We start from the raw sequence: 12268 nt of genomic DNA, 5'->3' as shown, positions 1-12268 counted from the left end.
TGTGGCAATCCTCCTGCCTCATCCTCCCAAGTGCTGGAGTACAGGTCTGTACCGCCACACCGGGAAAAATTGGCAGGCTTAATCATTTTTAAGTCTATTGTTCTATACTGTTAAGTGCACTCATACTATTGTGCAAACAATCTCCGGAAGCCTTTCTGTCTTACAGAGCTGTGACTCTTTATCCCCTGAATAACTGCCCCCCCCCTTGCTGCTCCATTGCCTCTGGCAGCCACCATTCTACCTTCTCTTTTATGAATCTGACTATTCTAGGTACCTTGTATAAGTGGAATTATTTTGTGACTGGTTCATGTCATTTAGCTCATTTAGCTCATGTCCTTAAAATTCATCCATGTTTTAGCTGGGGTCAGAATTTCCTTTTGAAGGCTGAATTAAATTCCGTTGCATGCGTGAGACAGTTTATCTGTTTATCCATTCGTGTGAGCGCACAGTGGGTCTCCCCCCACAAGTTCGCGTGTGAACGCCTCCTGTACGTCAGTGCCCTTCCCTGTGGCAGACGCCTGCTGAATGCCCTTGAGACAGGTCCTGCCTTGGGCACGAGGGCGACGGCAGCAGCGGACACACCAGACCGCGCCCCCGCTCTCAGGAGACTGGCGTTCCCGTGGAACGGAGGTTGGCTGAGGTGGACAATAAGCAAAGAAACATTTGATTCTAAAATGTACATTTTTCCACATTTTAATGGTTTTGAAATTGAGGTGTGCCTTAATAAATGATGATGTCTCAGAATTATATCTGGTAATGTTTCTTTGTAGTGTCACCAAAAATAATGGTGTATTTCGTAGTCCTTTTGAATCACCTTGTTGGTGAATCACTCTTAAGTCTGCTGCTAAGTGCTATAAAAAGCAAGTCAGGACAAATGGGACAGACTGTTGCAGGGGTGGGGTGCATACAAATAAGATGATATTTAAGCAGCGCACATGTGTATCTCCAGTGGTATTTTTTTCATAGTGGGCCCTTATCCCTTAAGGGAGCAGTGTGTTGATCCACTTTGTGGACCATACACTTGCCTTGTGTGGGCTGGTAATGCTTTGCAGCCTCGCTGCTTGAAATTGCACTGGTGTGGAGTAGAGCCTGGCCAGGCGGGAGTCTGGGAGTTGTGCAGGATGGGCCCAGGTCTTGTAGGTGTGATAAAGACAGTGTCTCAGTAACTCAGTAACTGGCGACAGTTCTTCCAGTTGCTCAGTACAAAACTTTGATGTCCTTGACCCCTCTGTTTGCCCACATATAGAGAGCCCTTCCCACTCCTTGTCTTGTTCCAGGAAGTTTTTGTGTGTGTGTGTTTATAACACTTACTGAGGGAATCAAACTCATGACCTCATGCTTGCCAGGCAGGTGCTGTGCCACTGAGCTGTATCCCCAGCCTGGAAGTTTGTCTTTGTAATCCCATGGAAAAGTTGTTGGAAGTCTAGTGAGTTAATTCTGATGTACCACTTCTAGTGCAACCCATGGTGAGAATAAAGACACTAAGGCATATTTGTAGTTATGGAGCGCCAAGGGGTCCTAAGTCCAGCCATGATGATGGCCATCTGGAACAAAGGCCTCGACCTAGGGCCGAATGTGGGTTTTATTAATTCGTGAAGAAAGGAGTGGCTTGAGGGTGAGTGACTGTGAGAATGGCAGGAGGTATATGAGTGCTCTGAGCTGGGATAGGTAGGAGGCCTGAAATCACCTCTGGAATATGTAGAGAGAAGGATCTGCATAACCCAACTGAGATAGTATCTAATGTTTTGGGGTTGGCGCTTCAGCTCCGATGTGTAATCTTTTATGCCCTGGGAAGTCATGGCCTCTTATCTTGTGGCTGTATCCCGGCCATCTGACAGCATGGGCACGGCTCTCCATCCCGCCTTGCCTCAGCTCACATGGGGGCTATGGAGGGTGAGGAAACACTACCCTGCTGTCTTCAAAGACTACCGTCAGCACCTCAGCTGGACCCATATGCATTACTTAAAGCCAATTGAAGGGATAAAGAAAAGTCCTAGCCAGTCCTGTACTTGTCAATACAGGGAAGTAGGGTCAGGCTCAGCCAGAGTGGAGACAATTGCTCCTCCTTCAAGGAGAGTCTCCTACGTGGTCCTCCACACTTGTACTTTATACCCAGTCAGTGGGCAGACTCTGCCTGCTGTACCTTCAAACCTATGCCAAGTCTAAGGTCTTTCAGCATCTCTATCCAGACCTCCCTCAGTTCAGCTATTATCTCTGGCCTAAATGATCTGCATAGCCTCCCAGCTGGTCTCCCTCTTCTGCCCGTGCCTTCCTGTGATCCCTTCTCAACTTAGCAATCAAAGTGATCGTTTGAAGGGTGCCTGGCAGTGTCGTTTCTGTACTCAGCACTGCTCCCCCAGGAAAAGCATCCTGTCACCCTCCCAGGAGAGGCTAGCAGCCTTATAGTGGTCCACAGGGCTCTCCTCTCTTTGCTGTTCCACTTCTTTGACCTTGTATCCTACCTGTGAGCCTTGCGTGCATCCTCTCCCAGCTGCGCTGGCTGCCCTACTGCGTATCGAACATGATCCTTCCCCAGAGCATTTTTCCTGTAGTGTTAAGGAAGGCTCTTCCCCACAGAACTGCACCGCCCACTCCCTAAGGTCTCTGCCCAAGCCTTACCTTATCAGAAGAGTTTCCCCTAACTGCACTGTGTAAATGACTCCTTCCTCACTGCCTTGTAGTCTTTCGTGCTGTAAGCGAGATGGGCTGAGTTGTGTGGCAGTAGCAAACCACCCCAGGGTATCGGATCCTGAGCCTAAGGAACAAGGTTTGCCTGTCACCAGAGCCACATCTCAGTTGTGAAGCACTGGGGGTGGAAGAGTCTTCCTACACTGTCTTTAGTCCTGACATCTGGCTGGTGGGGTGGCCACTGTCGGAGCACTGGCTCTAAAGTGCCTGCCTGGAAGCCACCTATCTGAGGTTTACTTGGCCGGTGCAAGGCTTACTGCCGTATCTAACTTCAGTTGGGATTGGTGGGTGGGTAGCTATCTACTGGAAACGTGGTAGATAACAGCTGTAGGTTTACCCTCCTTCATTCTCTATAGTGTTTGTTTGCACCTGGCATAATATGTATCTACCTTGTTTTGTTTCTTTTCTCTCCTGCCTTGACTGTAAACACCACGAGGTTAGGGACTCTGTCCTTCACTTACCGACGCACCTGGGGCCTAGCACAGTGCATACTGTATCAGGTGCGTGTTGGTGTTTGCACTGATTGAGACTACACAGCAAGTCATTTATTCATCTGGTGACATGAACCAGGTTAGAAGCGTAGAGGAGGAGTTTCAAGGACATAGGAGCAGTTGGCGTGAGACAAGCTGGCAGCAGACTTCCTTCCTGTAGAGACGCAGCGGAGTGTCCCTGTGCGACTCTAGACCGTGTCGTGAAACCTTGAGCGCAGCTCTCTGATTTTCTCCGCTCACACTGAGTTGCTTAGAAGTGGCAGGGAAGAGGCAGGAGCGACGGGGCTGGTTCACAGGGACAAGTGGAAATCCAGAGTGAAGAAGGGGACAGGTCCCAGCTGTCCCTCCATGTCCTCCTTCAGGCCTGTCACAGTGGCAAAGGAGCTTGCCTGGTAGGGGGAGCCCACCCCGGGGGGGCTGCAATAGTGCAGCTCATAGGAGCTGATTGCCCCTCATTCATTCTTTCTTTCCTTCTTGTGGCACTCAAAAGTAGGCTCCTGTCCCCACTTTACAGGTGGGGACACTGAGGCTGTCATTGCTCACGATAGAATTTAGGTTGGTCACACACAGCCATGGCACCTGCTATATTTCTGAGGCACCAGGCAGTGGGAAGCTCTGTTAGGTTTTTAGGTTCCTTGGGGGCTTGACGAAGAGTGTACCCATTGCATAGTGGTTCCAGTTTAGATGTTTGCAGGACCTTACCAGAGAGGAAATAGTGGGCTATTTTTATACGCTCAAACAAGCCCAGTAACCACAGTATCAACTGCAGCTGGTAAATCCACCCCCAGGGAATTTCTTATGAATAAGATTAAACTGTGCCTGACAGAATCTGAAAGCACCCCCATCTCTGATGCTTCTCTGTGGTCTTGCCTGTTGGTGCGAGGCTTCGTGGCAGATGTTGAGAAAGGGAAGCACGGGCCTCCCTTCAGGAGTCTGTAGGGCACTGTAGTTGGGAAGGCGGAGCTGTATGGAACAGTGATGGTGGAAGTAGTGTGGAAGCCAGGGAGGGAGTGAAGAGGGGAAGAGCCCTGTCGCCCAGATGGTTCACTCAGGCCGGCGGAGGGAGGTGGAAACGCAGCTGTTACTTGAGGCTGCATAGGATTGAGAACGGAGTATCAGTGCTGGACAGGGACGGATGGTACTTGGGATTTTCCCAGAATCACTGAAACAGAAGCCACTGTGGTCAGGAGGCAGCGAGGGGAACAGTTCGGTTGCAGGAAAGAATCCTTAGGATGGGAGAGGTGGAATGAGGTCTGGGGAACGGGCAGGAGGGTGCAGTCCTGTGCCCAGGGGTCATAGGAAAGCAGCAGGGCTGGCGTCATGGTGAAAGAAAGAAGATCCACGCCCAGGCACGCTGTCCTCGCTTTGCAAGTGATGTGGTGCCACCAACGTGGCCACAAGCTGAAACCAGGAGTGTCATTTTAATCGTCAGGGAAAAATTGAGATCAGTCATAACCTTTAAATGTTTTTGTTGAAAATGTCTTTTTAACTTTAAAAATCTCATATGTCATTGTAAATATAGAGGGAAATGAAAAAATAGTAAAACTTTTTTTTTTTTTACCTGGAATCGAACTCAGGACTTTGCGCTTGCCAGTCAGGTGCTTGCGTTACTGAACTATATTTCCAGCCCAGTAAGACTTTTTAAAACTGCACTAATTTATTAAAAATATTGGAGACAGGGGGCTGGGGATTTAGCTCAGCGGCACAGCGCTTGCCTGGCTAAGTGTGAGGTCGTTAGTTCAATTCCCGGTACCGGAAAAAAAAACAAAAACAAACAAACAAACAAAAATATTGGACACAGTAAGAGTCAAAGCGTTTTATTTCTTTGTAAAAAAGTACTTGGAACTGTGTTTGCTTTCTTGAGTAACCCTAACCTGGAGTAATCCTTTTTATGTGTTGTGATTGCCATCTACCTTTCTGAGTTTGGCTCTTTCCAGAATTTCATTCTTTTTGTTTTCAGGGTCATGACGTAGCTGTGAGAGTTCTTGGTGTGAAGATTTCTGCCAGCAGCCCTTCTTCCGGGGTTTCTCAGCCCGTTTCGTCACAATTGCTGCATTGGTTTTCTATCGCGGCTGTAACAAATCATCACAAATTTGAGGGCTAGGGATTTAGCTCAGTGGCATAGCGCCTGCCTGGCAAGCACAAGGTCGTGAGTTCGATTCCCGGTACCGGAAAAAAACAAACAAACAAAGAAAGGAATCAACAGATTTGATGGCTGCTTTTAGAACGTGGCAGAGGTCACACAGGCTCCCGTGGAAAAGGGGCTTGGATTGCTCTTGCATTCAGGATGGAGAATCTCAGGAGGCCACTGCAGTCAGCAGAGTTAACACATTCTCTTCTTAAAGAAATTTTTTTAAAAAAACAAATGTATTTCTCTCCTGCATGCTGTGGGGCAAACTGGTTGTCAGTAGAAAACGCACAGCACTTCTTTACACTTGAGAAACCGCTTTCTGGAGGGGGTCCTGCTGAGGTTCCTGCTATTGGCTTGGCGTCTCCTACAAGTCAGCCGACAGTGCAGCCCCTCCTGGGAGGTCCACATGCTTCCAGTGTCCTCTGAGGGCTCCCTTCTGCGGGGAGATGTTTCCCTGGAACCAAGCGTAGAGTTTCTGCTCTTCATCTGCGTTTTGATTTTAAAAGGGAATTCTCTTGCTTTCCACCCATGTGGTTTTTTTTTTTAAATCTTAGGGGTAATCGTCCTGAGCATGGTTTCCTTTCTCTCTAGACAAGGCGCCTCTGTCCAAGAGCCTCCTGCTGGTTCCCAGCGCCCTGTCCCTCCTGCTGGCCCTCCTGCTGCCCCACTGTCAGAAGTTCTTCGTGTATGACCTCCAGGCCGTCAAGAACGACTTGCAGGTGAGTGCGGCTCCCCTGGCCTCCGGGATTTGCCTTTTCCCCTGCTATTTCTTAGTTCCCCAAGGTCCCAAAATTGTTAACAAATACTATTCGTTAATGTTTCCTTCACAAGTACATTTTCTAGTTGTATTTATTGATGTCTTCAGCGAACCAGATGATAATGAAGAAACTGCAGTATTTCTTTTCACCAGATACATCTATGTATTTATTTTATTTTATTTTTTGAGACAGGGTCTCACTCTGCAGTTCAAGCTGGCCTTGAGCTCACTTTGTAGCCCAAGCTGGCTTTCAACTCTCAATGATCCTTGTGCCACAGCCTCCTGTATGCTGGGATTATAGGCGTACGCCACGATGCCTGGCTGGATATGTCTATTTCAATTTCACTTTTTACTTATGGAAATGCATTTATACTTTTAAAGGAAGTTTTGAAACAATGTTAAATCTTTTTTTGAAGATCAGTCTGCATACTTAACCCTTCAAGAACTTGGTTCAGTTTGAATATTTGATTAGGTCGTCTAAGCTCTTTCTGCTGAAACACAATGTGAATTTATGATTATTTTTATATGGTAGTTAAACCAAATAGGAAATTATTCTTGAGTGTTTGCTTTGGAGAAGAACAGAACTCGATAGCTCCCAAGACTGATGGACAGGGGACCTCTGGCGGGGGTGGGGGAGACTGATAGACTGAACTATCAAAAATGGCAGTGTTGGGGTCTCGTCTATGAGTTGGTTAGTAAAAGTTATGCTGTATGACATAGCACTCTTTTCTTTATTAAATACTCTAAATGTCCATTCCCAGCATAGAATGCAGTTCTTGAACACTGACACCTTTTCTTCATAGAGGTGTAATTAGTATCATTGTTCAAACTGATGTCACTAAGACCCCATGGAGGTCTTTCAGCTATTATCTATATTTTCACTCTCAGAATACAGAATAGCTTCTAGATTGTGTTAGTTTGTATAATACAGTGGTTCTCAACACTGGCTGCATAGTGTAATCACTTAGAGAAGCATTAAAAAAATGCATACACATACACTTTTTTGGGACGGGGGTTGTGTGTTCTTCTTTGTCTTTTTGAGACAGGGTCTCGCTATGCAGTTCAGGCTGGCCCTGAGCTCACATTGTAGCCCAGACTGGTCTCGAACTTGCAGTGATCCTCCTGCCTCAGCCTATGGAGTGCTAGGATTACAGGCGTGTGCCACCACACCTGGGACATACACATTTAAAACCCAGAACAATGTCACCCTACTCCAGCTGAGTCAAAGAGGCTGGCAGTGGAGCTTGGGCACTCCAGTACTTTTTAAAATGATCCTAAAAAAAAGAGATCCTCCTAGAATTCCAGTGTGAGGCCACTTGGAGCCCCGAGAAGCTCTGCTGTGAGAGAATATGAGGGCCTTCTGGCCCCAGATAGGGGCCTTCCTGATTTCTAGGGTTAATTTGGTTTATCTGGCTGAGCACTACTCCATTGGCATCTGTGCTTTAAAGGTGTCAGTCAGTGTCCCCACACATAGGTGAGGACACACTATTGTAAGACACAAGCGTGCACTAGATCTTGGGTGATGGTAAAGGGAGTCAGCGCGTGTCACAGGCCTGAGAGCTTGGGGATGTGAGTTTTCAGTTGGGTCTGGAATGGATGACTCAGTCAGCAGCACAGGGAGAAGGGTGTTGGGCTTCCGGAAGTCACGTGCACTCTGGACCTCGAGTACCATGGACGGGCATGGCCGAGACTAATCGGGCTTGGATCAGATGAGTTGATAATGACTTTATTTTGTGGGTTCTGATTCTCCCAGATTTTGCTGTGAAGGCAGAGGTCCTGTCTTCAGTTTTCCTTAGGTATTTGTTGACTCTGAGCCAGTTACCTGCATGATTGTATGTCACAGTTTACTCATACCCCAGGTGTCAAGTGTTTGTGTTTGTAAGTATGATTCCAAAACATCAATTATTGAACACTACAGCTATCAGTTTTAAAAGTCACTAACCCAAAGAACTTACCTGCCCATGATGGTTGTTCCTGCCTGATCACGGGGCCTTTTCCCCATGAATCCAGTTGTGGCCTCACCTTGGGCCTGCAGGCAGCTAGTCCAGTTCAGCAAGGTGGGCCGGTGGAATGAGCACTCGAGTCATCCCCAAGCCAGCCCAGCGCTGTGAGTGCATTGAGGCGGACCCTCCCGGGTGTCCTGCGCGGAGCAGAGACGATCCGCACTCTTTCGACAGTGCGGGGTCAGTTTTCTCCTCTATTATTTCTTCATTTGGCAAGAGAAGAGGCTGTGTCACTTTAGAAAGTGAAGTACTTTCTCTTTGCCTCCCTTCCTTGATCTTAAGATAGCAATAGTACTACCAGCATTCATAAGAGCGAGTTTCATGATAGCTAAGGGTGGAAACAAGCCAGTGTCCATCAGCAGGGAAATGAATAAATAAAGTGCGGTAAGTACAGACCATGGAATTTATTCAGCAATGAAAGAGAGCAAGATTCTGATATATGCTTCAGCGTGAACCTTGAAAGCATTATATACAGTGAAATAAATAAGCTAGACGCAAAAAGACAAATATTGTTGGATGCCACTAGAGCAGGCAGATTCATAGAGACAGAAAGAACAGAGGTGATCAGAGGCTGCAGGGGGAGAATGGGGTGTTAGTGAGAAAGGGGTGCAGGATTTCTATCTAGGATGTTAAAAATGCCCTGGAGATGTAGAATGGTGGTGGCCGAACACGTGAATGCTCTTAATGCCGCTAACTTGGACACTGGGAAACAATCAAAATGATAAATTATATCTTCCGTTTTACCATGATAAAAATTCAAAGGAGATATAAAGTTGATTTGCTTTGCCCACATCGCAAGGTAATTGTGAAAGGGAAGTAAGATCAGAATGTTCTGCTGGGCTCCTGGGATTATCTATAAAAATTAGGAAATTAAATAGTAGGCCTTCAGGTAGCTCTTTGTTTGTGTATTACCCTTATGTGTTTTTCATCTAAAAAGAAGTTTATTTTTTAAAAACTGATGTTTCCAAATGTAGTATTACGTAGTAGCAGTGCTCATAAATTACCTTGTAGTTAGGTGCTATGAAGTAGTTTGGTGACTAAAATTCTCAGAAATACATGTTTTTGAGTTCATGCCTAAGTTGTTTTTCATTTGCAGCTTTGTTTGATTTAGTGGCGTAAAGGGGAACATTTAGTAGCTTCTCATTTTAGCTGATATATATAATTTTTTTTATCTTACAGTTAAAAACAAAGTCTTTTTTTTGGTACCAGGAATTCAGCTCAGGACCTTGTGCTTGCCAGGCAGGCGCTGTGCTGCTGAGCTGTATTCCCAGCCCCAGTTAAAAAATTTTTAACAGAAATTTTCTTCTAAGAAGCAAAGAAATTCTACCTTTTGTTCTGTTGTCAGGAGGAATTTTTAGTATGCGAGACTTAAACTTATTTCTTAGAGTTACACAAACTTGGTTTTCCTTTTGTGTATGTATCATGATTTTGTTTAGAATATACAAATTACGAGGTAAACAGCATATTTAGTAAGGCATAGAACTGAACAAATGTTTACTTTTATTCATTGTTCATTTTTCAATCCCTGTCTAGATTTGGAGGTTGATATGTGGAAGACTGATTTGCCTTGATTTGAAAGATACTTTCTGCAGTAGTCTGCTTATTTATAATTTTAGGATATTTGAAAGAAGATATGGGAGCAGAAAATTTGCAGTAAGTTTTTGATATATTTTGCCTTTGCTATTTAGGTTATAGAGAACATTTTTTGCTTTCCTCCTCTATTTTAAAATGGGTTTTATTTACTTAAACTTAGTTTATTATTTATAATTATCTATTTAATTACCTCATCCTATATCTGATTGGAGCATGGACGTTAACCAAAGAAAAATTTAAAATTTAAGGCAAAAGCATAATAAAATAACATGATGATAATGCTAATGAGAATAGATAGTTTTAGTTGTGAGCAGGTAATAAAATTTTTACTAGGATTTTGAGTTTAATAAAATTCTAGTAACTGTATTTTGCTTAATGGTTTATATATTACTTGTTAAAAATATATCTTACTATACGCATCATTTCTTCAATATATTTCAAAAATATAGAAGTTAATGCATTTGAATAGTGTGGTTTTATTCCCCAATTTTGAAAAGTCTCTTCTAATAAAAACAAATGATTAAAGTACACATACACACATCCCCAAGCTGGTTCTAATTAAGTAAATGTTTATTTTGGGCAACTCATTTCTTTCATGTTTTTCCTGTCTTATTTTTTAGTCCTTTTTGCTGGGTTCCTGGGTTTTGTCAGCTTTATTTGACTTCATCCTTGTTGAAGCCATGCAGTATTCATTTGGCATTGCTGCTGCTAGTAATTTGCCTTCTGGATTGTAAGTAGCTTTTAAAGATTGGCTTAACCTGGAACTCTTAAATATAATTTCAAGCGTTATTGTTGATGCAAGTCAGTAAAAGAATATTTTAAAGTTTTAGATGTAGTAAAAAAAATGTATCCTTACATACTCATTATGTTCTCGAAGCAGTCGATTTACATTAACACTTCTTTGAGCTCTTAAATTCTGTTTTAGAGAATTTTCAATAGATTTGCCATTTAGATCCAAAAGATGGACTGTTTGTGTATTTTTATAGTGATATTTTGCATTTGTAATTTTATCAACTAATTTAACACAAAATAAAACATTTAATTAGATTAAGAAGTAAACTAAATTGGTATAAAAAGTCTATAAGGAATTTTTTTTAAAGCTTATGTGGTTTATATATCTCAAAGGTAAAATGAAATAATTATATAGGTTACAGCTTTGTACACAACTTGTAGTGACCAACCAAACTCAGTGTGTGTATACTTCCATACTGTGTTGATATTCTTTAAAAACAGAGAGCTAGGCATGGTGGCATATGCCTGTAATCCCAGTACCCAGGAGGCTGAGGCAGGAGGATTGCTATGAGTTTGAGGCAAGCCTGGGCTACATAATGAGTTCAAGGCCGCCCTGAACTACATAGCAAGAACCGGTCTCAAGTGACTAAAGAACAAAACAAACCAAAAAATCCCTCCAAAAACCAAAACTATGTGTTAGTGTGGCCTTAAGGCATCTCTGAATGAGCTATGTGAGGCTATGTTTGGGAGTGAGATAGTATGAAATACAGATACTGGATATTTAAAATTTGTGTGTACTAACTTTAGCCTTGTTTTAATTGTAAATATCTCATTCGGAGAATTGTTAGGCTTTTGTATGTATGTATCTCAATTCAAATTCACTTGGGATTCCTGTTTTAAACATGTAGTACTCTAACAGGTTTTAGTTATATCGTTAGTATTTACAGTGTAGTTTTCCTTCATGGGATTTTTGACTTATAGTTGGTGTAAAGATCTATGGATGTTGACTTTTAGCTATTTTAGTATGTGCTTTTACATCATATTTTAGTGGAGGCAGATAAAGTTCTATAATTATAATTACTGTGTGAGTTTGTTTCGCTGAGTTTTCGGGTAAGGTACCAGCTGAGAATTTAAGTTGACTGTCCTGATTTTGTAAACACACTGCAGTCAGCAGGAACGAGTCATGTTAATTCAAGAAAGAAGCAGCATTGCTAAATCGTCTGTTTCTCCTGAACTGTGTTTTTATCCAAGTCAGTTCATTTTGGCTTTCTCTAAAGCCTGCTGCGTTTTGGAAGAATGTGTGTGTGCCATGTATGTTTGCACTGCAGAACACTGAATGTGTGGGGTGATAACATAGCTTGTCTTATTTATATTGACTTATTTATATTGATGGTGCTTTTTGTCTCCTGCACTTAGATGACAGCAGAACCTTTTATTCATTTATTTCATTATGAAGTCCAGTTAACTGGTACATGAAAAAAGATTTAATTTAGTTTTGAATTTGGTGGGAATTTTTTTACTTATTCTTGAGAGAGAAATATTTAAATCTCAGTTTGTAGCACGTGTTGCGAATTTGCATAAACTTCAAAGTTATAGTGTCCCCTTGGAAAAACAGTATGAATGTTCATTCAACCATGTCTGAATGAGAAGATATTTCTCTTTCTGTTCAAGTCATAAAATATCTTCATATTTATTTTAGAATTTTGGCACTTCTGCAAGCATAGACTTTTTGAAACATAAGTTCTTACTTCAGTAGATAGACTTTGAGCTTTGTAAGTATAGCTTTTATTGATGATAGCTTTAATGACTTATTCTTTCTTAAAGTGGAAATTATTCTGTCCCAAAGTGCTTTACACTTTGCATTTTTCTTTTC

The 12268-nt window shown here is 43.0% G+C and overlaps 1 protein-coding gene across 1 annotated transcript in view; it reads left to right on the top strand.

The window, feature by feature from the left end:
• Ubac2 (UBA domain containing 2) overlaps positions 1-12268 on the top strand; it is a 151399-nt gene that overhangs the window by 20638 nt on the left and 118493 nt on the right. Inside the window, exons 3-5 of the mRNA XM_005374065.1 lie at positions 5902-6029; positions 9604-9723; positions 10284-10393. Of these exons, the coding sequence (XP_005374122.1) occupies positions 5902-6029; positions 9604-9723; positions 10284-10393 (358 nt within the window). The remainder of the gene's footprint in view (positions 1-5901; positions 6030-9603; positions 9724-10283; positions 10394-12268) is intronic.

The sequence above is a fragment of the Chinchilla lanigera genome, unplaced genomic scaffold (assembly GCF_000276665.1).
Source record: "Chinchilla lanigera isolate Chin_1 unplaced genomic scaffold, ChiLan1.0 scaffold00003, whole genome shotgun sequence".
NCBI classification, from domain to species: domain Eukaryota; kingdom Metazoa; phylum Chordata; class Mammalia; order Rodentia; family Chinchillidae; genus Chinchilla; species Chinchilla lanigera.
This window is presented reverse-complemented; position numbering and strand designations above follow the sequence as displayed.